Genomic DNA, 24,010 nt, shown 5'->3' with positions numbered 1-24,010 from the left:
GCGCCGGCCCCAAGGAATGTTTTCAAAAAATGTTATTTATTTGAAAGGCAGAGTTAGGAGAGACAGAGACAGAGACAGAGGTCTGCCATCCACTGGTTCACTCCCCAAGTGTCCGCAACGGCCAAGACTGGACCAGGCCGAAACCAGGAGCCAGGAGCTTCTTCCAGGTCTCCCGTGTGGGTGCAGGGCCCAAGCCCTTAGGCCGTCTTCCACTGCTTTCCCAGGTGCATTGGCAGGGAGCTGGATCGGAAGAGGAGCAGCCAGGACTCGAACCAGCGCCCATGTGGGATGCTGCTGCTGCAGGCTGGGGCTTGACCAGCTGTGCCACGGTGCTGGCTCTGGAATTTTTTTTCTAATAAAATAAAAGTGACAGCCAAAAACTGTGGGAGCAGAGAGGAGGGACATCACCTTGGTGGACCAGCAGAGCTGAAGGGCGGGGCTACGGGGGCAGGGCTGGTACAGGCACAGGTGTGGGCGGGGGGGCTACAGGGGCAGGGCTGGCACAGGCACAGGTGTGGGCGGGGCTGCAGGGGCAGGGCTGGCACAGGCACAGGTATGGGCGGGGCTACGGGGGCAGGGCTGGTACAGGCACAGGTGTGGGTGGGGGGCTACAGGGGTAGGGGTGGGTACAGGCACAGGTGTGGGTGGGGCTATGGGTGCATGGGTGGGTACAGGCACAGGTGTGGGCGGGGCTATGGGGGCAGGGCTGGTATGGGCACAGGTGTGGGCGGGGCTGCAGGGGCAGGGCTGGGTACGGGCACAAGTGTAGGCGGGGGGCTACAGGGGCAGGGCTGGGTACGGGCACAGGTGTGGGCGGAGCTACAGGGGCAGGGCTGGGTACGGGCACAAGTGTAGGCGGGGGGCTACAGGGGCAGGGCTGGGTACAGGCACAGGTGTGGGTAGGGGGCTACAGGGGCAGGGCTGGTACAGGCACAGGTGTGGGCGGGGTTACAGGGGCAGGGCTGGGTACAGGCACAAGTGTAGGCGGGGGGCTACAGGGGCAGGGCTGGGTACAGGCACAGGTGCCAACCAGGGCTGCAGGGGCAGGGTGGTGCAGCCAGGTGCCTGGACGGCGTCCCGGGTGGTCCTGTGCAGGGCTGCAGCCAGCCTGTGGAGGAGATGGCCCGGCGCCTGCTTTGACGTTGGTTTCACAGCTGATGTCTTGAGAGACGTCAGCCTGAGATCATGGTGGATCTCCATTCTAGAAAGAGTCTGGCGCTGTGGCGCAGTGGGCTAAGCCTCCGCCTGTGGAGCCTGCGTCCCGTGTGGGTGCCAGTTTGAGTCCCGGCTGCTCCACTTCCGATCCCACTCTCTTCTGTGGCCTGGAAAAGCAGTGGAAGACGGCCCAAGTGCTTGGGTCCCTGCACCATGTGGGAGACCAGGAAGAAGCTCCTGGCTCCTGGCTTCAGCCTGGCCCAGCCCAGCCGTTGGGGTCACCTGGGGAATGAGCCAATGGTTGGAAGACCTCTCTCTCTTTGTCTCTCCTTCTAACTCTGCCTCTCAAATAAATAAATCTTAGAAACAAACAAAGCACCTGGATGCAGGGCTGGGTCGTGGTCCAGAGGGTGGGAAGGGGTTGGGGGGGCTGTGGGGCGGTGGAGGGCCGGGCTGGGAGGCGGCTGCCGCCTGTGCCACGCCCGCCGGCGGCTCTGTCATGTGCGTTGCGGGTTAACCACCGACGTGTCCTGTGTGACCCCCAGGTGCTGACCGCACTGCAGAGAGACAGCCGCGAGATGGAGAAGGGGAGCCCGTCCCTCAGACACTGAGGCCGCCGCAGTGGAGCACGGGGCACCTGCGTGGATCCCATGGACGCCGGCGGCGGAGGGGACAGGGGTCCTAACGCTGGAGTTGGCCTTAAAACAAAAACACAGCAGAACAGCTGGTAAAGAATTAAAGCCAGGCGTAGCCTTAAGCAGCGCAGTGGACCAACGCGCTGGCCTTGACCGTGGCCAGCCTCCGCGTCTTACACGTGGGTCGGAGACAGGGCAGTGGCCACTCCCTCTCCTTTATTCCAGGAGGCACTCATTAAATCGCGATGCTTCGATGTCAGCACTGGGACGTACTTTGCAGTCTTTCTGAGCCGAGGTGCTGGGGGTGTCGGCCGGGAGACCTCGGAGGCGCCCCTGGCTCCTGCCGGCCTGTCTGAGGTGACGGATTCTGAGGTCCTTCCTGGCCTGTCTTCCCAGAGCTGGAAGCCCACCTACCAAAGACTGCGTTGAGGGCACCTGGGCTCTCCTGGCCCCTAGGAACCGACCTGACTTCCTGTCGACATTTTACCACGTTGCCTTGACGCAGTTCGGGGGCTGACGACGCAACCCGCACTCCCGAGACTGCCCTGTGGAGCGGGGGGACACGGAGCGGAAGCGCCCCCTCCAGAGGAGGCTGGGGAGGGAGAGGGTCCAGGCCCGCGCCCTCCTGCCCTGCTGCTGCCCGTGGGAACAGCTGCGTGGGGGTGGCTGCCCCGCGCCCTCCTGCGGTGCCCTCCGTGCTTCTGCCGCTCGACAGGTGCCCGGGGTCCCTCTTCAGGCCCCGGGCGTTAGAACCGCCGCAGGGCGGGGGCAGGCGGCACGCTGCGGCCTGAGCCCCGGCTGGTGTCTCGGTTGATTGGTGAGGTTTTGTTGTAGCTTTTCCCTGACTGGTTCGAGCTCTGTACTCAGAGTTTGGTTACCCTGATTCGCAGAGGGAGGCCCCAAGGACAGGCTAGGATCTGTGGCGACCGGGTGGTCCTTGGGGTGCCAGCGGCCGGGTGTGCGGGCAGTCGTGGGCGCCCGGTGCCCAGTGCTCCCTGCACCGGGGCCCTGCTCAGCCAGGCCCCCCCACCCCCCGCGGTCCATCAAGTTTCTGATGTGGGGAGTCCTTGGCACTGACTGGGAGCCTGTGCATGCAGCAAGGGGGCTTGGGCCAGGGTGGGTGGAGCCTAACCGTGGCCTGGGTTTGATGGCCAGCAAGGCGTCCGGCCCCTGCAGGTTGCTGGCCGCAGGCCGTCACGCCCTGCGTTCCCGGGAGCCTCCGCTCGCCCCTGGTGTCGGGATCGGACTTCTCCAGGGCGGCTCGCCGGGCCTCGCCGGGGTGCCGTCCCCCCGGGCTGGGCGGCCTGCAGAGCGCCACTCCTGACGGCGGCCGGGAGTGCACACGTACTTGTTTTTGTCGATGACGTGGTGTTCTGCTCTTTGAAGATGTATATATTTTCTTACTGTACATAGACGCTCCTCACAGCAGCCAGCCAGCCACGGGACGAGGGCCGCGGAGACTCGGCCCGAGCCCGCTCTCACACCCTGGCCCAGTGGTGGGCGGCACGTCCCTGGACAGCACCACGCCCCGGGGTCGCAGGCAGGGCTGGAGCCTGGGGCGCCCTCGTCAGAGGCGGGGCCCGCGGGGGCCGGCCCTCTGTCCCTGCCGCAGCCTGGTATGCGTCTGCTCCCACCGCTGACGTGGACAGGAGCCGCCCGGCCACGCCGTGCCCTCTGCGAGTCTGCGCCTGCTCTCGCTCCCCGCGCCCCCGGGCTGGGCTGGGCTGGGCGGGGCCGCGTCTCCCCTCCTGGCTGACGCAGAGGCAGGGTCCCGGCGGGGGCACTGACTGTCCCAGTCGGCAGAGAGCGAACTCCTGGTAACAGCTGCTCATCGTGTTTCAATTGCCTGTACAGCTAACCCGCTAATTTTATTTAGTAAAGTGTATCAAAGTAGGCCTTTTTGAACTGTAAATACGTGGTTTTATTAAATAAAAGTCAGTAAAATTGTTACCTGGGCTCCCTATGGTCTGTCCAGAGCCGAGTTCTCGCCCGGAGGCGTGGCGCTGCTTCCGGATCGGGGCCTGCGGTGCCGCCGTCGTGTGGTTTCGGGGGATTCGAGATGTTTGCCTTCCCGGCCGTGCCGCACCCCTCTCCCCTGGCCCTGTCCCCCTCACCCACCCGGAGCCTGCCTACCCGTCCCCGCCAGAAGTCCGTCAAGCAGATCCTGGGGTCTGTCTGCAGCATTGGTCCCCCTGGGGGACCGGGCACTACTGCACAGAGGTGACCGGGGGTAGGGGGTGGTCCGGGAGGCCGGGGAGAAGCAGGCAGAGCGAGTGAGCGCGCGTGTGGTTTCGGCCGTGGGCCGCCGACCCCAGTGAGAGCTTTGGCACAGAGCTCCCAGGGTGCCCTCTCTGTCTGCCGGCTTCCAAGGACTGGGGCGGGGCTGTGCTGCGGTGGCCCTGCTGTCTGGGGTCCCCAGGAGGGTGGTCAGAAACAGTGAGGGGAGGTGACGGGGCCTCTGCTGAGTGGGCGTGTTGGTGGCGGCAGCCGCAGCGCCGGCTGTGGGGGGCATCGTTCGAGGGTCCCCGTCTCAGGCCGTTAGCTCAGGCTGCCGTGGCCGGCACCAGCGTGGCTGACCTTCAGGCTTGGGCCTGCTCACCCCCAGGCCCTTGCCCAGACACTGCTCTGCGGCCTCTGGGAGCTTTGGTCTCTGGCTCTGACCTCAGCTTCCAGCGCAGGGTCCGGGGGAGGCCTGGGTCCACCTGTTCATGCTGTTGCCCCCCGTGGTCACCAGGCAGCCCACCTGCTGGGGAGCAGCCGGAGCTGAGCCCAGCCTGGGAGGGACGCTAGCTGTGGGGGAGGTCTCCCCGGGCCGGAACAGGCGCCCTGTGTGTGGAAACACGATGAGACTGTGTTGCTTGTTCCCAGGGTGCTCTGGGCCCAAGAATTCAGGTTAACGGTTCCAGGTGCCCCCCCCCCCCCCCCCCGCCAGCGAACGGAGCCTGCCCTGGTAGCTCAGAGGGGAAAGGCCTGGCCTGCAGAGGGAAGGCCTAGGACCCAGGGCTGCTCCTTGGCTGAGACCTAGAGGGAGCGGGGTCCCAGGGCGGTCAGCCGATCAGCCTTGCAGCTGTTCCTCCGGCCCTTGCCTGCCCACCCGCCTGGTACCTCCCGGAGGCCTGGGTGCTGCCTGCCCAGTACCTCCCGGAGGCCTGGGTGCTGCCTGCCCCGGTACCTCCCGGAGGCCTGGGTGCTGCCAGCCCTGTACCTCCCGGAGGCCTGGGTGCTGCCTGCCCCGGTACCTCCCGGAGGCCTGGGTGCTGCCAGCCCGCCCGCCCGCTACCTCCCGGAGGCCTGGGTGCTGCCCGCCCGATACCGCCCAGAGGCCTGGGTGCTGCCTGCCTGCCTGCTACCTCCCGGAGGCCTGGGTGCTGCCTGCCCCGGTACCTCCCGGAGGCCTGGGTGCTGCCTGCCTGCCCGCCCAGTACCTCCCGGAGGCCTGGGTGCTGCCTGCCCGCCTGCCCGGTACCTCCCGGAGGCCTGGGTGCTGCCCGCCCGCCCGCCCGCCCGCTACCTCCCGGAGGCCTGGGTGCTGCCCGCCCGATACCGCCCAGAGGCCTGGGTGCTGCCTGCCTGCCTGCTACCTCCCGGAGGCCTGGGTGCTGCCCGCCCGGTACCTCCCGGAGGCCTGGGTGCTGCCTGCCTGCCCGCCCGGTACCTCCCGGAGGCCTGGGTGCTGCCCGCCCGCCCGCCCGGTACCTCCCGGAGGCCTGGGTGCTGCCCGCCCGCCCGCCCGCTACCTCCCGGAGGCCTGGGTGCTGCCCGCCCGATACCGCCCAGAGGCCTGGGTGCTGCCTGCCTGCCTGCTACCTCCCGGAGGCCTGGGTGCTGCCCGCCCGGTACCTCCCGGAGGCCTGGGTGCTGCCCGCCCGGTACCTCCCGGAGGCCTGCGTGCTGCCCGTCCACCTGGTACCTCCTGGAGGCCTGGGTGCTGCCCGCCCGGTACCTCCCGGAGGCCTGGGTGCTGCCCGCCCGGTACCTCCCGGAGGCCTGGGTGCTGCCCGCCCGGTACCTCCCGGAGGCCTGGGTGCTGCCCGCCCGGTACCTCCCGGAGGCCTGGGTGCTGCCCGCCCGGTACCTCCCGGAGGCCTGGGTGCTGATGCGCACAGCGCCCTCTGCTCCTGCAGCCGGGCTGCGTCCCGGGACTCGCGGCCCACGCCCCTTTGCAAGGATGCTCAGGCTGTGGGGTGAGGGCACGGCCCTTCCCCGAACGTTGTGACCTTGGGAGCAGCTGAGGTCACATCGCGGCCCCGCCCTGGAGCTGCTGGTGGCAGCGGCGCCCGCTGAAAGGAAACCCGAGTTGCACGTTGGGTTTGGCCAGAGGTCCCGACCTGGGCCCTCGGGGCTCTGGCCTCCGAGCTGCCTCTTCCTTTGCCGTGACCCCGAGGTCAGGAAGGGCAGCCGGCGCCTGTGCAGCGGCTCGTGAAGGTTAAAGTGAGAGGCTGGGCCACGGACATCGTTAACAGAAGTGGGGCTGGCACTGTGGCGGAGTGGGTAAAGCTGCCGCCCGCAGTCCTGGCGTCCTGTATGGGCACCGTTCTAGTCCCAGCTGCTCCACTTCCCATCCAGCTCTGTGCTGTGGCCTGGGAAGGCAGTGGAAGATGACCCAAGTGCTTGGGCCCTGCACCCATGTGGGAGACCCAGAAGAAGCTCCTGGCTCCCGGCTTCGGATCAGAGCAGCTCTGGCCGTTGCAGCCATCTGGGGAGTGAACCAGCGGATGGAAGACCTCTCTCTCCCTCTCTCTCTCCCTCTCTCTGTATAACTCTCTGTGTAAATCTTAACACACACGCACACACACAAAGCACTGCTGAGAGCCGGGCCCGTGCCCTCGGTAAAGCACTGTTAGCTGCTTGTACTCCCAAACCTGAAAACCGCACGGTTCCCCCTCCTGAAACACACGTCAACCGTGTGAAGCCTGGGAATGTGGGGACGCCTTGTGTCTGCATACTGAGCTGTCCCTGCACCGCGGTGGGTGGGCCCCGCCCGGCACGCCCGTGCCCCGGATCAGGGCGGGGCGAGTCCCACCTGCCCCGTGTCCCATCAGGCTCCCGGCTGAGGGATGGCTCAGACCCTGGACCCCTGCCACCGTGTGGGAGGCACTCAGGAAGTGCTGGGCTCCTGGGTCATCGTGGCCTGTGCTTGTCTGTCGTGGCCGTCTGGGGAGTGAGCCAGCGGATGGGACCTCTCTCTCTCTCTCTCTCTCTCTCTCTGCCTTCCAAACAAATAAGTCACACATCTTGAACACCACCACGAGGCGAGGTGCTGGGTGCTGGCCGCCCAGCCAGGCAGGCGAGCGCTGTGCCCAGGGGTGCGGTGTGGTCTGGGCACTGCCGTCTCCTGCCTACACTGCCCGCCCCTGGCGTTTCCTCCCTGCGTGCCCTGCTGGCGAAACGGGGCGGCCGCACAGCGCGGGCCCTGAAGGAATCCTAGCCGACTCCATTGGCTGCTTTGGAAAGCGAACCGTGTCAGCAGATGAAGCTGGGGCAGGTGTTGGCCCAGCGGTGCAGGTGCCCTGGGCCGCATCGCGGGGCCTGGCCGCAGGCTTGGCCCGGGCTCCGGGCTCCGGCTTCCTGCGAGGCGCAGTGCTGGCTCCTGGCCTTGGCCTGGCCCAGCCACAGTCTTGGGGGAATTTGGGGAGTGAGCGGCTCTCTCTCTCGCCCCGCCTCCACCAGTTTTCACAGTATAAAGCCGTTTATTTAACGGTGACGTTCTCAGCAAGGTGTGGATTCTGCCTCTCTCTGAGATGTCGGACACCAGGAGAATGGAGCTTACGACCCATTTGGGGGAGAGAGCCTGCACTCACTGCTCGTCTACACTCCTCAGCGTTCTACCAAGGATGAGGGAAGGGATCCCAGCACCCAGCTCCAAGTTAGGCCCTGGCCCTGGGCTGGGCGTTTGGGCTGACTGGGGGAGCCGGCATGTGGTGTAGTGAGTAAAGCCTGCCCGCAGTGCCGGCATCCCATATGGGTGCTGGTTCGAGTCCCGGCTGCTCCACTTCCGATCCAGCCCTCTCTGCTGTGGCCTGGGAAAGCAGAAGATGGCCCAAGTCCCTGGGCCCCTGCGCCCACGTGGGAGACGCGGAGGAAGCTCCTGGCTCAAGGGTTAGGAGAGTGCTAGTTACCTGGCAGCACCTGCACCTGGTGGAGTAGGAGCAGTGACCAACACCACACGCGCGGTACCCACAGTGAGGTTTTAATCGTCAGCCCTCCGTGTGGAAGGGGAACGGCGCCCCCTGGCGTACGCGGTTGGAATCGCAGGATCGTTCAGCCGCGGGCGGGCGCCGCAGTTTATTAACAGGGACTGGACACGCACCGGCGCGTGACCCCGCGCCAGGCGCACGGGCGAGCCGTGCTGCGCTCGGCGCTGACTGGGGAGCCGCGTCTCCGCGGGGCGCCGGGGCGTCAAGACGGCAGGAAGGCCTTGGCCTCCCTGATCTTCTGCTTGACGCCCTTGCAGGACAAGAGGAGCCCGGCGTGGTGGCGCTGCAGGGCCTCCAGGCGCTGGGTGAGCGCCGCCGTCCTGTCCACCTTCTCCTCCAGGTCGCGGAGCAGCGCCTCCTTGCCCAGCAGCCCGCACCTCTGGCTCAGCTTGACGTTGTCCACGCGCAGGCTGTCGCGGGCCTGCTTGGTCCTGGTCAGGACGTCCCTGCCCTGGGCCACCTGGGCCTCGATCTCCAGCAGTTGCGCCTTCTTGCAGGCGTTCTCCGTGTCCACGAAGTGCAGCTTCTCCCGCACGTGCGTGATGACCTGCACGTGGCTGGTCACCTTGCCCTGCAGCCGCAGCAGCTCCTCGCTGCGCTCCTCCACCTTCTCGCTGAACGTCTGGTTCTCGATCTTGAGCTGCTCGAAGTCGATGAGCAGCAGGCCGTCGGCCAGGCTCTCCTGCGCCCGCATGCGCGTCTCGAAGTGCGCCAGGCTCTGCCGCAGCTGCACGTTCTCCAGGCGCACGGCGCGCATCTCGCGCTCCTTCCTCTCCTCCAGCGCCTGCAGCTGCTCCACCTCGCGCACGGCCGCCTGGCGGCCGCCCCGCAGCCGCCCGCTGCCCATGGCCTGCAGCACCACCTGCCGCTTGAGCGCCTGGAAGCGGCGCCACTCGCGCTCCGCCCTGGCCAGCCTCTCGCCGGCCTGCCGCTGCAGCTGCGCCAGCTCCTGGTGGTACCACTCCAGGTCGTCGGCCTCCTGCTTCCGCAGCTCCTCCAGCACGGCCAGGTGCCGCACGTACGCCTGCTCCTTCTCGGGCGCCTCGGCCTCCGCGGCCCTGTCGGGCGCCTCGCCCGCCTCCAGCCCCTTCTTCCTGCGCAGCGCCTCGGCGATGCGGTGCTGCAGGTGCAGGTTGCAGCGCTGGTAGCGGCCGCGCTCGGCCAGCAGCGCGCGGTACTGCTCCAGGAGCTCGCTGCGCAGCTGGCGCTCCTGCTGCTGCTGCACCTCGGCCGACCACTCCAGGTCCTCGTAGTCGCCCGCCCGCTCCTGCGCCGCCGCCTCGGCCTGCGCGGTCGCCGCCTCGGCCGGCGGCCCGGGCGCAGCCTCGCTCGCCGTGGACGCCCGCAGGGAGGCGCGGGACGGGGCCCTCCTCTCCTCCCCCGCCGCCGCCGCCGCCGCCTCCTCTTCCTCCGCCGCCTCTGGCCGGGCCTCCGATGCCCGCTTGGCCGGCTCCTCAGCCCCGACCGTGGACAGCCTCCCCGGCTCCAGGGGCCCCTCCTCGCCCGCGGCCTCCGGGGCCTCCGGCCCTTCCGCGGCCTCGGCCTGCTCGTCCACGGGGGCGCCTCGCTCGGGGGCCTCTGCCGCCTCTTTCTCCTTCTCCTTGTCCTCCTCCTCCTCCTCTTCCTCCTTCTCCTCTTCACCCTCCCCCTCCTCCTCCGTCTCCGGCCTCGGCTCCTGCTCCGCAGGTTCACCCGGAGCCCGGGGGCCGGAGCTGGCCTCGATGTCGGATGGGCGCCAGGCCAGGCCTGCCTCGTCTCCGCTTTCCTCCATGGTGCTGACCCTGTGCTCCGTGTGGTCGTCCATCTCCGACCGGCTCGGCCAGGGCAGCGGACCTCGGCCGCAGGCTGTTAGGTTTCCCGGGGCAACCAAGGGCGCGCGCGGTGGGCCCGCCGATTGGCCCGCCAGCGGCTCGACGCCACGCCCCCTCAGCCCCGCCCCCTGAAAGCGCTGGCCAATAGCGAGCCGCGAGCGGGAGAGGCACGGAACCGATTGGGAGCGGGCGTAGGCCGGCGCCGCGAGGGGCGTGGCGCTCCGCCTCCCTCCCCGCCCGCCCCTCTCCCACCGCCAGGCCGGGGGCGGGGCGCCGCGCAGGCTCGGGGGCAGGCGGCGGCCGGCGCGCGCGGCGCGCAGGCGCAGAGCGGCGGGCCGGGTCCCCGCGCGGGGCGCCTGCGCGGTGCGGCGGGGCGACGGCTGTGGCGGCGGCGGCGGCGGCGGCGGCGGCGGCCGGGCCGGGCCGGGGCGCCTGCGAGCGGAGGCGGGCCGCGGCCCGGCGGGCCGGCGGCGGGGCGGCGCCTGGGCGGCGGCGGCCGCGGTGGCGGCGGCGGGCGGCGGCGGCTCGTGCGCGGCCGGGGCGGCGGGCCCCGCGGGCGGCCCGGCGCTGACGGCCGGCGGCGCGGCGGCGGCGGCGGCGGCGGGCGGCGAGCGGGCGAAGATGGCGGAGCTGGGCAAGAAGTACTGCGTGTACTGCCTGGCCGAGGTGAGCCCGCTGCGCTTCCGCTGCACCGAGTGCCAGGACATCGAGCTGTGCCCCGAGTGCTTCTCGGCCGGCGCCGAGATCGGCCACCACCGCCGCTACCACGGCTACCAGCTGGTGGACGGCGGGCGCTTCACGCTCTGGGGGCCGGAGGCCGAGGGCGGCTGGACCAGCCGCGAGGAGCAGCTGCTGCTGGACGCCATCGAGCAGTTCGGCTTCGGAAACTGGGTGAGCAGCCCCCGCCCGGGTCCCCGCGGGCCAGCGCGGGGCGGCCGCAGGTGCGTCCTGCGAGGGCGTGGGCCGGCCCGTGTGCTGCCCCGCCGGCTCCGGGCCTGGGCCCGCCGCCGGGCGCTCGGGAGGTGGAGCTGCACTGGACGCGCCCGGGCCGGCGGGGAGAGCCCGGGCCGGCTCCTCGGGGGTCTCCCGGCCCCCCGCCCCCACGCCCGAGCCGGGAAGGGGCACCCACCGCCCCGCGTCCCCCGCGTCCTGCGCCTCTCCGTGCGGTGAGCAGGGGCTGCCTGCGTCTCTGTGCGCAGCCCTGGGGTCTCCGGCTCCTCCGGCTGACGGTGGGCGCTGGGCCGGCCCTTCCCCCCGGAGCCCCGTCTCACTGCCCCGCGCCGGGCTCTGCTCTGTGCCGACGGCGAACGCCGGCCCTCGGCCCAGCCCGCCTTTCTTACAGCCTCGCCCGCGTGTCTCAGCGACACCGCCACTCGGGAGTCCACCCGTCACTCACGACACGCCCGTCAGGACTCCCACCCGTCTCGGGACTCCCACCTGTCACTCAGGACTCCCACCTGTCACTCACGACTGCACCTGTCACTCACGACTGCACCTGTCACTCAGGACTCCCACCTGTCACTCACGACTGCACCTGTCACTCACGACTGCACCCCTCACTCAGGACTCCCACCCGTCACTCAGGACTCCCACCTGTCACTCACGGCTCCACCTGTCACGGCTCCACCGGTCGCTCACAACACCCGTCGCTCAGCACCCCCACCGTGAACGGACACCCACCCCGGGCGCGCCTTTCCAGGACAGGTCCAGGCGCTAGCCTGCCGATGCCCCTGCTGACAGCCCGGCCCTGCCGCGCCCCTGGCGGGGTCCCCGACGGCCCGTGTCGCACACCGCCTGCGTTCGGCCTGCCCTTGCTGCGTGCCCGGTGCGCTGCCCGCCCGCCCGCACGCCCGCACGCGGGCGCTGGAGCTGTTGGCTGAGCTCCCCGTGGGCCTCGCGGGGCCTCAGCAGCCCTGGGCTGGGCCTTTGGACCAACCGGTCCGACACGGACAGGGCTGGGGAGGCGGAGCCTGCGTGCCGTGTGGCGCCTGGGGAGCCGTCCAGGTGAGGGCAGGGAGGGCCCTGGGGCGCGGCTGCCAGGGCCTGCGTGGTGCGGCGCCGGCCGGCCAGGCCGCGGGTGGTGCCGGCGCGGCTCTGGCCTCTGGCTGTGCTGCTGGGCGAGCTGCCTCACCCCTCTGGGCCTCCAGTCTGCGGCTGGAGCCGCGTGGTTCCGCCCGCGCGGGGGGCGGGGTCTCGCTGGGCCACAGCTCCGAGCCGGCGCCTGTCCAGGAGCCCGTGGCTTTTTTTTTTTTTTATTTTAAATTCTATTTCTCTTTGAACCTTTTCGTGATTTTTAATTCTATTTATCTTTGAACTATTTTTTGGTAATTTTTTATTATGTTTATCTTGGAACATTTTAAGGAAGATTTTGCTTTTATTTTTTGAAGGGCAGAGTTGGGTCCTCCGTCTGCTGGTTCACTCCCCAAGTGGCTGCAGTGGCCAGGCGGGGTCAGGCCGAAGCCGGGAGCTGCTTCCGGGTCTCCCGTCCTCGCCGCTTTCCCAGGCCACAGCAGGGAGCTGATGGGAAGTGGGGCCGCGGGACTGAACCAGGGCCCTGATGGAGTGCTGGCGTCGCAGGCGGCCGCTGTGCTCCGTGCACCGCAGTGCCGGCTCCGGTCCCGGGACTTCGTAGGTGCTGGAGCCGGGTGGCTGCGGGCTGTGGGGTTCCCGAGCCTGGGCCTGCCGCCCGGGCTCAGCACTCAGGACCCTCGAGGCTGGGGTGTGGCCAGATCCTGCGCTGGTTCCGTGGGAGCCCACGCACGGGACAAGGACAGGGCCGCGTCGGGGAGGTGGAGGGAGGAGCACGCCAGGCCAGAGGCCCCGACTTCAGCAGCAGGTCCTGGGTGAGGCTCAGCGGGAGTCGGGGGTCGCAGGCGGGGCGGGCTGAAGGCAGCCGAACCATCACAGGAGGGGCCGGGCCTCGAGGGGCCGTGGGAGTCGAGGTTTGAGTAGAATGGGACAAGCATGTGGCTTGTCTGGAATCTGGCCAGCCCGGCGCATTGCCCGTGCGCCCCGGCTCATCCTAGGAGGCAGGGGAGTCCCGAGGGAGGGCTTTCCCCGCGTGATGACAACGGCTGCCCCAGAGCTGGGGAGCCGGGGCCGTGCCGTCTCGGGGCCCTCTGTGCGCCGCCCTGCTGGACCTCGCCAGCGCCGGGTGGTGAGTGGGCGCGGGCGGGCCACAGGGAGGTGGTGTGCTGTGGCAGAGGGAGGCCAGCTTGCTGGAGCTGGGGCCTCCCCGGGCCGGCGGGGACAGTCTGCCAGCCTGGCGTGAGGCAAACGAGGCAGAAGCCGGGCCCGCTGCCCTGTGCTGCCTCCCAGCCTCCACCTTACAATGGGGAGGCAGCGTGGGCGCAGAGGGGCGCGGGCAGAGCCGGCATTGGCCTGGCCCCGCCTGACTGCTCGGCAGTCGCTCACCCCAGGGCCCCCAGGGAGCGGGGGTGTAAGGATTCCGGAGCTCCGAGGGCCCGGGCTGGCTGGGCCGTGGCAAGGGGCCCTGCCCACTTGCCAGGAGGTGTCCAGAAAGTGGAGTTCTTAGGATTGCCTTAGGGGCGCATGGCAGCAGGCCTGAGTGCGGGTGCGGAGCCTGCGGGGGCTCCCCGGGCGTGCGAGCGGGGTCAGGGACCCCGCTTTGAGAGCCTGTGTGTCAGAGAACGGAGACTACGTCTCAAAGTCTCAGACGTTATCTTTTATTTTCCTAACATTTTTATTGTAAAATGACGTAAAGGTTACCATTTCGCGCGTACCGTTTGGGGGCACTGAGAGTCACGCGCAGCCATCAGCAGCATCCACGCAGACCTTGAGCGAGCCCGCCTCCGTGGCCGGGCCTCGTCGGGGCCCCGTGAGTGCAGTCGCCCCGTGCCTGTCCCGTGGAGGTGACCAGGCCTCCCCAGGCCTCCCCCCTGCTGGCCGCTGCGCGTGGACACACCGACACCCCAGCCTCGCTCTGCGTTCCTGGGCGGATGCTGGAGGCCTTCGTCTGAGGACGCGCGCGGCCCGCAGGCCGGGCCTCTCCAAGGGAGTTGGAGGAGGGGACCAGCACCCGGGGCTTCTGTCCGACGAGGCCAGGAGCAGTGGCCGAGGAGCCGGGGTGCCAGGCGCCACCGAGCCCCCGGGAAGACGCCACACAGCCGCTCTGCAGGGGCAGGGCGAGGCCAGCACGGGGCAGAGCTGTGTGTGGGCCCCTGTGTGACCACAGGGAGCTGGCCTGCAGCCAGTGGCCTTTGCCCGCTGGGTCCGAGTGGGAGCGGAGGTGACAGCAGGACTGCGAGGGCGGCTGGGGGCCCAGGTTTGGTGAGTGGGCAGAGGGCAGTGCCAGGAGCTCCCAGGAGATGGTGCTGGCCGGACCGGGTGGGCACCTTCCGGGGTTCCCTCCCCCCTCGTGGCCAGGGCTTCACTGTGAGAGAAAGCGCCCGTCTTCTGACTCGGCCCAGGCGCCCCTACCCCTGGGGCTTGGCTGGAGGTCTCCTGTGAGAGCCCGTCACCCTGCCCCAGCTGTGCCCCCGCGGGAAGCGTTAGCAGGGCTGGAGCTGGGACGCGACCCTGCCCCGCGGGCCCGGTGTCCACCCGAGCGTCCCCAGGGCCCCGCTGAGGACGGAGGGCCTCGCATGGCTTCGTCACTGCGGTAAAGGGGGCTGGAGCCTGTCCCCCACCCTGCGAGGGGCCTGGGGGCCAGGCCGAGCCCCGTCCTGTCTCCTGCACCGGAGCCCAGTGCTGGCTGGGTGAAGGGCGGCAGGCGGGGGACCAGGCAGGAAGGAGGCTGTGAAGCCTGCGCGAGGCCCCGGGTGCACCATCGCCCCTCCCACACGGCCAGGTCAGGGTCAGCCTGGGTGTGGCCCCCAGCACCAGGCCGCGCCGGCGGCCACACCCCTCCATGGGACCACGTGCCCCAGACCCCACTGCTGGGGTGGCGTGATCCCGGCTGGCCTTGTGCCCTGGTGGGGTTCCCCCGGAGGGTGCCGTCCTGACCCAGCACCGCACCGCACGGGGGCTGCGGCAGGGCGGGGGGTGGCCGTGGGCGCTGTGGGCTCCCTGGCTGTGGGACTGTGCGCACGCTGCCGCCTCCAGCTGTCCACCCCCACGGGAGGGGGCCCTGCTTCTGTGCACACAGTGCCGACAGGCCAGTGGACTGGTCCGGCACACAGCCAGTGGGGGGGCCGGGACCAGGTGGGGAGAGGGCACCTTCTGGAACCCACCATGGCTGCCCTGCAGCTCTGCTGAGGCCGGGCTCCTGAGAGGAGGGTGCGGGAGGCTGAGAGCTTCCCTGGGGAGCACGGCTCCTCTGAGCTCACGCGTGCGGGAGCCTCGTGCAGGGCCCGTCCCAGGGGCGCTGGGACCGCTTGTGGATCCGTGGGGGTGCAGCCATTCCACCCTCTGAGCCCGGGCGGAGGCCCCCAAGGGCCCCTACCCGACATGACCCTTTCCCTCCCAAGAGCCAGTGAGCGGTGGCTGGGGTGGGCCACCAAGGGCCCTGCCCTGATCCCGATGGGGCACCCGCGCGTGGGGCTCTGCGCCCAGCCTGTGCAGTGAGCAGCCTGGGTCACTGTGTGGACAGTCAACGGTGTGGCGGTCACAGTGTGGCGAGGGCTGTGTGGACAGTCCCCACCCGCTGCTCCGAGGCAGAAGCGTGGCGTGTCTCCGCCACTCCCACAGACACCAGGGCTGCGAGTGTCCCGGCCCCGCGCTGTGCTCTCCCTGCTAGGGCCAGGGCTGCAGCCTTGAGCCCACTGCACGGAGCCGCACCACGGAGCCCCGGGACTGGAGGGCAGGGCCCGGCGCCCGGCCCTGGCGGGTGGCCCACGGGGAGGCCGAGCCGTGGGTCTGTGGGCGGGCTGCTTCCCTCCCGCTGGGCCTCCGGGGGTGCCGTGGGGCAGGCGGCCGGGGAATGAGTGCGCAGTTTGGGCAGTGCCTGTGAAGTGGCTTTAGCGGTTGGCGTGGAGGAAGAGGCCTCTCGGCAGAAGGGAAAGATTGAGGGCTTGTACAGTTTCCTCCTCGAGAAGCCGCTGTCACGGGCTCCCTGCTCGGCCGCGCAGGTTCCCCGCCAGCCTCTCCGCCGGGCACAGCCAGCGGCCCTGCACCCTCGTCTGAACGGGGGCGTCACCTTTCCCTGCCCTGTGCCCCGGGCGGCCAGCGCCAGGGGGCTCACCCGTGGCCGTGGGCGAGTTTGCACCTTCACTTCCCCGCCTCGGAGACAGCGCGGGCTCCACGCCGGGCGGGCGGGCTCCACGCCGGGCGGGCGGGGCTGACGTCCAACCCGTGTCCTTGCAGGAGGACATGGCGGCTCACGTGGGCGCGTCCCGCACGCCGCAGGAGGTGATGGAGCACTACGTGAGCATGTACATCCACGGGAACCTGGGCAAGGCCTGCATCCCCGACACCATCCCCAACCGCGTGACGGACCACACGTGCCCCAGCGGGGGCCCGCTGTCGCCCAGCCTCACCACGCCGCTGCCGCCGCTGGACATCTCGGTGGCCGAGCAGCAGCAGCTGGGCTACATGCCGCTGCGCGACGACTACGAGATCGAGTACGACCAGGACGCCGAGGCGCTCATCAGCGGGCTCTCGGTCAACTACGACGACGACGACGTGGAGATCGAGCTGAAGCGCGCGCACGTGGACATGTACGTGCGCAAGCTGCGCGAGCGCCAGCGCCGCAAGAACATCGCGCGCGACTACAACCTGGTGCCCGCCTTCCTGGGCCGGGACAAGAAGGAGAAGGAGAAGGCGCTGAAGCGCAAGATCCCCAAGGAGGAGAAGGAGCTGCGGCTGAAGCTGCGGCCGCTCTACCAGTTCATGTCCTGCAAGGACCTGGACGAGCTGTTCGAGAGCATGCACAGGGAGAAGCTGCTGCGCGCCAAGATCCGCGAGCTGCAGCGCTACCGGCGCAACGGCATCACCAGGATGGAGGAGTCGGCCGAGTACGAGGCGGCGCGCCACAAGCGCGAGAAGCGCAAGGAGAACCGCGGCCTGGCCGGCTCGCGGCGCGCGCGGGAGGACGGCAGGGACGGCGAGTTCGCCGCCATCGAGCACCTGCCGGGCTTCGAGCTGCTGTCCGACCGCGAGAAGCTGCTGTGCAGCTCCCTGGGCCTGAGCCCGGCGCGCTACGTGACGGTCAAGACCATCATCATCAAGGAGCACCTGCAGAAGCGCCAGGGCGTGCCCTCCAAGAGCCGCCTGCCCGGCTACCTGGACAAGGTGCTCAAGAAGCGCATCCTCGCCTTCCTCACCGAGAGCGGCTGGATCTCCAGGGACGCCTCCTGAGCCCCGCCCCGCGCCCCCGGGGACGCAGGCGCGGCCGCCCCCACCCGGCCCGGCGTGACCACGCAGGCGCGGCCGCCCCCACCCGGCCCGGCGAGACCCGTGCGGCCGAGCTCGCTTCGGAGCGCATTACGAGGCTGCGGAACGGCCTTTCGTGTTGTGTGTTCTTCCTTTTAGGTACAGACTCGTGCCGCCGGAGCCGCCCGGTGCCACCGAGCTGTGCGGAGCCGCGGCTGCCCAGGCGCGGCGCCGGGCACGAGCACTTTACCGGAGGCCGCGGAGAAGGCGGGATGGCGCTTCCTTAGGCACCTGCTGGGCACGGCGACCGCCGGCCGCGAGCGGGAGCTGTCCTTCCGGCCCGGCCGGCCTCGTCCCCCACACAAGGCGCATCAGGAGGGGCACGCGCCCGTGGGCCCCCAGGGGTGTGTGCCGTGCTGAAGAACACGACTTCACAGGTTCAAGGCTGAGTTCTAGGCTCTGGCATTCGCTTCCTCAGGACTTTCATCACAGTTCAAGTTCCCTTTCCGCTTAGGACGCCGGCCGGGCCAGCTGGGCACCCCGCATGGCCGCCGCGCCGGGCCGTGCTTCCCGGCCTGCACGCTGCTTCCCGGCCTGCTGCTGCCTCCTGGGCCTCGAGGACGGCGGGTGGCCTCGTCCTGCAGCTCGCGGCAGCGCGGGGCTCTGGGCGCGGCTCGCCTTGGCGCCCGCGCTGGATGACCAAGCTACGCGGGAGCCAGGACACCTCCCTTCCAAGGACGAGTTGATTACGGTGCCTTTCCCTTCTCATCCTGTCCCCAGGTAGGACCTCAGCATTAAAGAGAAGCATTTCAGACCGGGCCCCAGCCAGCCTGGGTGTCGCTGGCTGCGTTGGCCGCCCCAGGGGCCCTGAGGGGAAGCAGGCCCGGGAGAGGTGTGGGGCCGGGCGGGAGCCTGTGCGCCGCGGCCTGCTGCGCCCTACGCCGAGGTAGGAAGTTTCCCTAGGCTTGACTGTTCAGCCACCACGATGAATGTATCATTAATTTATGTTGAAGTATTAACGCGTTCCAAGGGAGACGCAAGCTCAGGACCGGCTACTCGTCCGCCCCCGCAGCTGTCCGTCAGTCGCCCTCGGCGTTTTCTACCCAATTCTCGTGACGCGTGGCCGCCGCGCCCCTGGAGCAGCGTTCCAGCATGCGGGCCGGGAGAGGTGACTGCGGCCGTCTGCGCGGCCTGGGCGGCCACACCCGAGCATGTCCCGCGGTGTGAACTCCGAGCGTTTTTACCCCCTTTTCCACATTAAAGGAGTTGAGAACACTGTGCGCGCATGCTTCTCGCCACCTGCCCCTCGGGGCCCCCAGCCCCGGCCGCACTGCTGTCCACCTGCAGCTCTGGCCGACTCCCGCTGCCTCCATGCAGCCCGTGCTGGGTGAGCGCGCGGCCGCCGTGGGGCCCCGCTCGTGACTGGGGCGACTCAGACTCGCAGGACCTGCCGGGTGGGTGTCAGGACCGCTCAAGCCCCGTGAGATGGCTCCCACCTTGCACAGCGGCCACGCGCGCCCAGAGTGCTGCCCGCTGCCGTCCACGAGCCGTGGAGAAGGCAGCTCTGTCCGTGTCTCTCCAGCAGCGTGGGCCGGCTGTGCGCTGACGGGAGGGGCCGCACGCGCTCGCGGAAGCCTCCCTGCCACCGCCAGACGGACAGGGTGCGGTGCGTGTGGGCGCAGCCGGCGCTGTCCTCCCCGCCCACCCCCTCGCGGCAGGTTTCTGGCGGGGTCAGAGGTCAGAGGGCGGGACCGCGCCTGCGCCCACCCACGGGTCACCAACCACGCCCCAGCCCCCACACAGGCAGCGTGGGGGTCTCGTTTCTCAGCCACGTCCCTGCAGGCCTTTGAAGACCTGGATGAGTGGGCGGTCCCAGGCGTTCCCGCGGGCTGGCCCGGGGACCTCCACCCCAGGACAGAAGGCATCAGAGAAGAGAGACGTGAACTCCGGCTTTAATGCTCTCACACGAAGGGCCGGCGCGCACCCTCGCGCCCGGGGAGGTCCGCCGCCCTGCAGGCCGCTGGTCGGCGCCGGAAGCGCTTCTGGTTGCGGTGAGCGAGACCCAGGTGTTGTCGCTCCAGGGTGGCTGCCCGGACTCAGCAGGAAACACGCTTCGGCTCCAGCCGTTCCCGCGCTGGGCGCGCACACACTGCGGACGGACGGCGCGTGCGGGGACCCGAGCGACAGCTTTTATTGTGTTTGGGCAGAGACAGGGTGGCTCGCGCCAGGCGCCAGGCCGGGGGTCCCGTCCGCCCTCCGCGGCCACGGGGCCCGCGTCACCTGTCCCAGCAGGGTCCGGGGAGGGCGGCAGCCCCAGGGCTACGCCTCCTTCACCACGCCCACGAGCGCGGGCCTCAGCGTGCGCCCGTGCAGCTTGTAGCCCACTTTGCTGACCAGCGCCACGGTGCCCGCCTCCTTGCCCTCCACGGGCGCGTGGAACAGCGCCTCGTGCTCGTAGGGGTCGAACCTGGCGCCCACGGGGTCGAGCCTGAGCAGGCCGTGCTTGGCGAACACCTTCTGCATCTGCGCCTCCGTCAGCAGCAGCCCCTCGTACAGGCTCTTGAGGTGCGGGTTGTCGTCCCGCACCGCCTCCCGCGGGACGCTCTGCGTCGCCTTCTCCAGGACGTCGGCCACCTCCAGCAGGTCCTTGCAGAAGCCCTGGATGCCTGGGCGAGCGAGACGCGCGGCTGAGCTCCCGCGGACTGCGACCCCCGGGGCCCAGCACTGCCCCCTGACACGGGGAGCACTGCGACCCCCGGGGCCCAGCACTGCCCCCTGACACGGGGAGCACTGCGACCCCCGGGGCCCAGCACTGCCCCCTGACACGGGGAGCAGGGGGGGACACAGCACTGTCCCCTGACACAGGGGAGCAGGGCCCAGCCGGCTCCCTGACACCACAGGGCCCAGCACTGCCCCGACACGGGGGAGGGGAATACAGCACTGCCCCCTGACACGGGGAGTGGGGGGGGGGGGAGGACACGACACAGCACTGCCCCCGGACACGGGGAGCAGGGAGAGGACACACCACTGCCCCCTGACACGGGGAGCAGGGGGGGACACAGCACTGCCCCCTGACACGGGGGAGCGGGGGCCCAGACGGTTCCCTGACACCACAGGGCCCAGCACTGCCCCGACACGGGGAGCGGGGAGAGATCACAGCACTGTCCCCGGACACGGGGAACGGGGTGGGGGGACACAGCACTGCCCCTGGCACGGGGGACAGGGGCCCAGGCAGAGGGGAAAGTTAGTTTCAATAACCCCCAGGCCAGAGGGGGGCCCTGCGCGGGACCTCCCTGGGAACCAGGCAGCCGGGCACCCGCTGGTCCTGGGCCCCGGCCCGGGGTCTCAGTCTCAGGTCGGCGGGCACAGCCGGCCGCGCTCCACCTGCCGGCTGTCACGCAGGGGCCAGCACCCAGGAGCCGGGCGAGGCTGGACGAGACCTGGACCCTTCGCTCCCCCTTCTGAGCCCCCGGGGCCCCACCCGGGACAGCGGGAGAGCCAGCCGGGTCCCACAGGGCCCAGGGCCACCCACACTGGCCTCCCCGCCAGCCCCGCGGTGCGTGCCCAGGCGTCAGGCCTCGCCGATCTCAACCGTGAGACGTAGTGACCACGGCGCCCAGGTCGCTGCAGACAGACAGCGCTGGGGGCCTGCCGGGACCCCCAGAGGCCGCCCCCCCTGCCCTCCAGCCGCTGCGCCTCCCCGCCTCGCCCCTCCTGCCCTCCCCGCCCCTCCCCGTCGGGTACCGTAGAGCTTGGCCTCCTCCACCAGCTTCTGGCTCCTCTGCCGCAGGTTCTCGGTGTCGGCCAGGGCGCGTTTGTATTTTTCCTTTCAAGCAAAGGGAGAGCGGCTGGGACGGCTGTGGTCCCTCTGGCGCCTCCGCACGGCACCAGGGCAGCGTCGGGGAGAAGAGTCGGGGCGGGCCGGGACCCCCGCGAGGGCGCTGACGCCCCCGGCCGGCCAGGACGAGGAAGGCCGCCTTCCCGTGCGTGCCCGACTGAAGGCGGCGCCAAAGCCCCGCAGGGCCGGCCTTCTCACCCTGGAGGAAGCCTGGGGGCGCGGCCCCCGCCCTCTGTCTGCGGTGGGGCGCGGTGAGGACCGAGACACGCTGCCCACGCCCTGCCTCCCCGGGGACCCAGACACGCTGCCCCACGCCCCGCCTCCCCGGGGACCCAGACACGCTGCCCCACGCCTCGACCCCCATGCCCTGCCGCCCCGGGGACCGAGACACGCTGCCCCACGCCCTGCCTCCCCGGGGACCCAGACACGCTGCCCCACGCCCCGCCTCCCCGGGGACCCAGACACGCTGCCCCACGCCCCGACCCCCACGCCCTGCCGCCCCGGGGACCGAGACACGCTGCCCCACGCCCCACCTCCCCGGGGACCCAGACACGCTGCCCCACGCCTCGACCCCCACGCTCTGCCGCCCCGGGGACCGAGACACGCTGCCCCACGCTCTGCCGCCCCGGGGACCGAGACACGCTGCCCCACGCCCCGATCAGGCTTTCCCGGCCCAGCCCCGGCGCCAGGCGCACGCGCGGCCCGCAGCACCCCGCCCCGGCCCTCACCGTGGTCTCCCGCAGCTGCTCCTCCAGCCGCAGCTTCTCCTCCGCCAGGCTCCTCTCCGCACACGCGGGCTGCGCCTTGGGCTCGGCCGGCCCGGCCTCCTCGTCCACGCTCGGGCCGCTGTTCTGCTGCTTCGTCGCCGTGCACAGCGACCGCGGCGCCGGCCTGCAGGGGCCGCCCCGTGAGCGCCGCCCGCGACCTCGGGCCCGCAGGCCGCCGCCAGAGCGGCCACGAGGCTGGCCCGGCGGGCGCTGGCCGTTAGCCCCACGCATGGCCACGCCGGCCACAGGCCCTCGCCCACCCCCGCTGCAGCGCGCTAAGGCCGGGAGCGAGCGGGCGCAGCCCGCGGGACAAGCCTCGGGCTCCGGGGCAGAGCCGCACGGGCCGGGGCAACCTCCCCGAGCACTCGCCCCGTGGGCCGCCGTCAGGGGCCGCGACCCGGAGCTCCCCCTCAGCCCAGGAAGGCCGGACGCCCCTTACCTGAGAGACAGCGCCAAAGCGGGGAGGCTGCGCCGCGCCAGGCTCACACACCGGGCCGCCATGACCGCCGCAGCCCGTGCCGTCACTGCGCAGGCACTGGGCATGCGTGTAGGCCTCCGTGCCGACTTCCCCGCCCCCCTGCTGCCCGTCAACCAATACGACGCCGCTTTTTTTGTGATGGACAGACAGTGATAACCAATAATTGCGGCGCACGGCGGAGCGCACGGTTCTCTTCCTTGGTGGGCGGGACCTAGAGCCTCCGGGAGCCCTCCGAAGGTGAGGAGGTGAAAGGTAAAGGAACCGGGGGCGGAGCCGCTCCGTGGGCGGGGCGAGGGCAGGGGGAACCAATGGGGAGGGAGAGCGCGGGGGCGGGGCGGGCCGCCGGAAGGGCCGGGCCCCCGGAAGGGGCGGGGCGGGGCGCCGGAAGGGGCGGGCTGCGCGATGGCTGCGGTGCGGCCGCCGCCGGTCTGGCCCGGACTCCGCTCGGGCGCAGGGCTGTGGCCCCCGTGCGCTTCCGCACACGGGCGGCGGGGCTCCGGCCGAGAGAAGGGCGTGGGGAGGACCCGCCAGGTGCCTCAGGGCGCGTTCGTCCTGGGAGGCGGCCTGCACCCCGCTCGCGCCCCGCGGCAGCTCCCGGGCGGCCGGGGACGCGGGCGCGCGGGGTTTCCCGGCGGCAGGCGGCGCGGGTCTTGGGCCTGGCTCCCCGGGAGCCGCTCGTTCCGCTCGCCCGCAGGGGCCGAACCCGGCCTGGCCTGGCTGTGAGCCCTGGTGGGGTAGGCAGTGCCGGGACGCGGCTGAGCGCGGGCCCGAACCGCGTCCGTGCAGACCCCGGCCGTGGGGACTCGCCCGCCCAGGCGCGGGTGGCGGAGCTGGGTCCCGTGGGACTGGGGTTCCCTGCGCTGGGTCCCGCGTCTCTCCGGCGTGGCCGAGTCACCGTTGGCCTCGACCGGGATCTGCTCCCCTGTGGGGCGGGCCGTACCTGTGCGGCCTGAGACGCGCACGTCGTGAGGGTCTCACGGGCGGGGAGGGGGCTGCAAGGGGGTCGGGGCCCCGTCTGCAGCCGGACGGGACGCGGGGAGCCGGGCGGGGAGGGGGCTGCACAGGCGGTCGGGGCGCCGTCTGCAGCCGGACGGGTCGCGGGGAGCCGGGTGGGGAGGGGGCTACACAGGTGGTCGGGCCCCGTCTGCAGCTTGGGGAGCCGGGCGGGGAGGGGGCTGCACAGGTGGTCGGGGCCCCGTCTGCAGCCGGGCGGGACGCGGGGAACCGGGCGGGGAGGGGGTGCACAGGCGGTCGGGGCGCCGTCTGCAGCCTGGGGAGCCGGGCGGGGAGGGGACTGCAAGGGGGTCAGGGCCCCGTCTGCAGCTCGGCGGGACGCGGGGAGGGGGCTGCACAGGTGGTCGGGCCCCGTCTGCAGCCTGCCTGTGCTGCCACCTTGTGGCCACACCGGTAACCTGCCTGCCCAGGTCCCGAGTTCCCCCAGGTCTGCGCTCACCCCGGGCAAGCCCTCGCCTGGAGTGAAGCTGCCCGCCTGGGACACTGCCCGCGGGAGACACGGCCCGAGGGGGACACAGCCCGTGTGTGAGAGAGGTCTTCCATCCGCTGGGTCACTCCTCAGTTGGCTACAACGGCCAGAGCTGAGCCGATCCAAAGCCAGGAGCCAGGAGCTTCTTCCAGGTCTCCCACGTGGGTGCAGGGGCCCAAGGACTTGGCCATCTTCCACTGCTTTCCCAGGCCGCAGCAGAGAGCTGGATCGGAAGTGGAGCAGCTGGGACTTGAACCGGTGCCCATATGGGATGCCGGCACCGCAGGTGGTAGCTTTACCCACTATGCCACAACGCCGGTCCCCGCAGGGCTCTTACGTCCAGTCACTCAGCCAGCTGCTGAGTGGGAGCCGCC

The 24,010-nt window shown here is 70.6% G+C and overlaps 4 protein-coding genes across 10 annotated transcripts in view; 2 read left to right on the top strand and 2 right to left on the bottom strand.

Annotated features, from left to right (window-relative positions):
• TBC1D14 (TBC1 domain family member 14) overlaps positions 1-3,740 on the top strand; it is a 102,255-nt gene extending 98,515 nt beyond the window's left edge. For 4 of the 5 annotated variants that reach the window (XM_070069552.1, XM_070069556.1, XM_070069554.1 and 1 more), the window contains one exon: positions 1,701-3,740. In XM_070069552.1, coding sequence (XP_069925653.1) covers positions 1,701-1,766 — 66 coding nt within the window. In that variant the 3' untranslated portion in view covers positions 1,767-3,740. The remainder of the gene's footprint in view (positions 1-1,700) is intronic. The other variant, XM_070069553.1, reaches the window with a different exon arrangement.
• Positions 3,741-7,964: 4,224 nt separating this feature from the next.
• On the bottom strand, positions 7,965-10,194 carry CFAP184 (cilia and flagella associated protein 184). Its single transcript, XM_070069548.1, has one exon. It carries the CDS (start codon positions 9,789-9,791, stop codon positions 8,190-8,192), a length of 1,602 nt encoding a protein of 533 aa, XP_069925649.1. The 5' UTR covers positions 9,792-10,194; the 3' UTR covers positions 7,965-8,189.
• Positions 10,186-18,345, top strand: TADA2B (transcriptional adaptor 2B). Of its 3 annotated transcripts, XR_011386826.1 has the most exons (3): positions 10,215-10,689; positions 16,063-17,850; positions 18,084-18,345. XR_011386826.1 is itself a non-coding variant. In XM_070069549.1 (2 exons), exons 1-2 carry the CDS (start codon positions 10,420-10,422, stop codon positions 17,053-17,055), a joined length of 1,263 nt encoding a protein of 420 aa, XP_069925650.1. In that variant the 5' UTR covers positions 10,186-10,419; the 3' UTR covers positions 17,056-18,345. The 3 variants fall into 3 exon arrangements, 2 of the variants coding, with proteins under 2 accessions (XP_069925650.1, XP_069925651.1); XM_070069549.1 differs by having other exon boundaries at positions 10,186-10,689; positions 16,063-18,345; XM_070069550.1 differs by having other exon boundaries at positions 10,357-10,464; positions 16,063-18,345.
• A 661-nt stretch (positions 18,346-19,006) lies between these two features.
• GRPEL1 (GrpE like 1, mitochondrial) lies at positions 19,007-22,378 on the bottom strand. Its single transcript, XM_070069551.1, has 4 exons — positions 22,115-22,378; positions 21,637-21,799; positions 20,815-20,896; positions 19,007-19,736 (listed from the first exon to the last, which is right to left on the bottom strand). The coding sequence occupies exons 1-4, from the start codon at positions 22,216-22,218 to the stop codon at positions 19,390-19,392; spliced, it is 696 nt and encodes a 231-aa protein (XP_069925652.1). The 5' UTR covers positions 22,219-22,378; the 3' UTR covers positions 19,007-19,389.
• Positions 22,379-24,010: the final 1,632 nt, after the last annotated feature.

This window comes from Oryctolagus cuniculus, chromosome 2 (assembly GCF_964237555.1).
Source record: "Oryctolagus cuniculus chromosome 2, mOryCun1.1, whole genome shotgun sequence".
Lineage (NCBI taxonomy): Eukaryota > Metazoa > Chordata > Mammalia > Lagomorpha > Leporidae > Oryctolagus > Oryctolagus cuniculus.
Note: the sequence above shows the minus strand (reverse complement) of the source record. Positions and strands in the feature narration are given on the sequence as shown.

Bases quoted from the DNA above. Each gene is read 5' to 3' on its own strand.
- CFAP184 (XM_070069548.1), bottom strand. From the start codon at position 9,791: ATGGACGACCACACGGAGCACAGGGTCAGCACCATGGAGGAAAGCGGA.
- GRPEL1 (XM_070069551.1), bottom strand. From the start codon at position 22,218: ATGCCCAGTGCCTGCGCAGTGACGGCACGGGCTGCGGCGGTCATGGCG. The intron at 21,800-22,114 runs GTAAGGGGCGTC...CGGCCCCTGCAG, and splicing joins GCTTTGGCGCTGTCTCTCAG to GCCGGCGCCGCGGTCGCTGT. The intron at 20,897-21,636 runs GTGAGGGCCGGG...TTTGCTTGAAAG, and splicing joins AGCAGCTGCGGGAGACCACG to GAAAAATACAAACGCGCCCT.
- TADA2B (XM_070069549.1), top strand. From the start codon at position 10,420: ATGGCGGAGCTGGGCAAGAAGTACTGCGTGTACTGCCTGGCCGAGGTG. The intron at 10,690-16,062 runs GTGAGCAGCCCC...GTGTCCTTGCAG, and splicing joins AGTTCGGCTTCGGAAACTGG to GAGGACATGGCGGCTCACGT.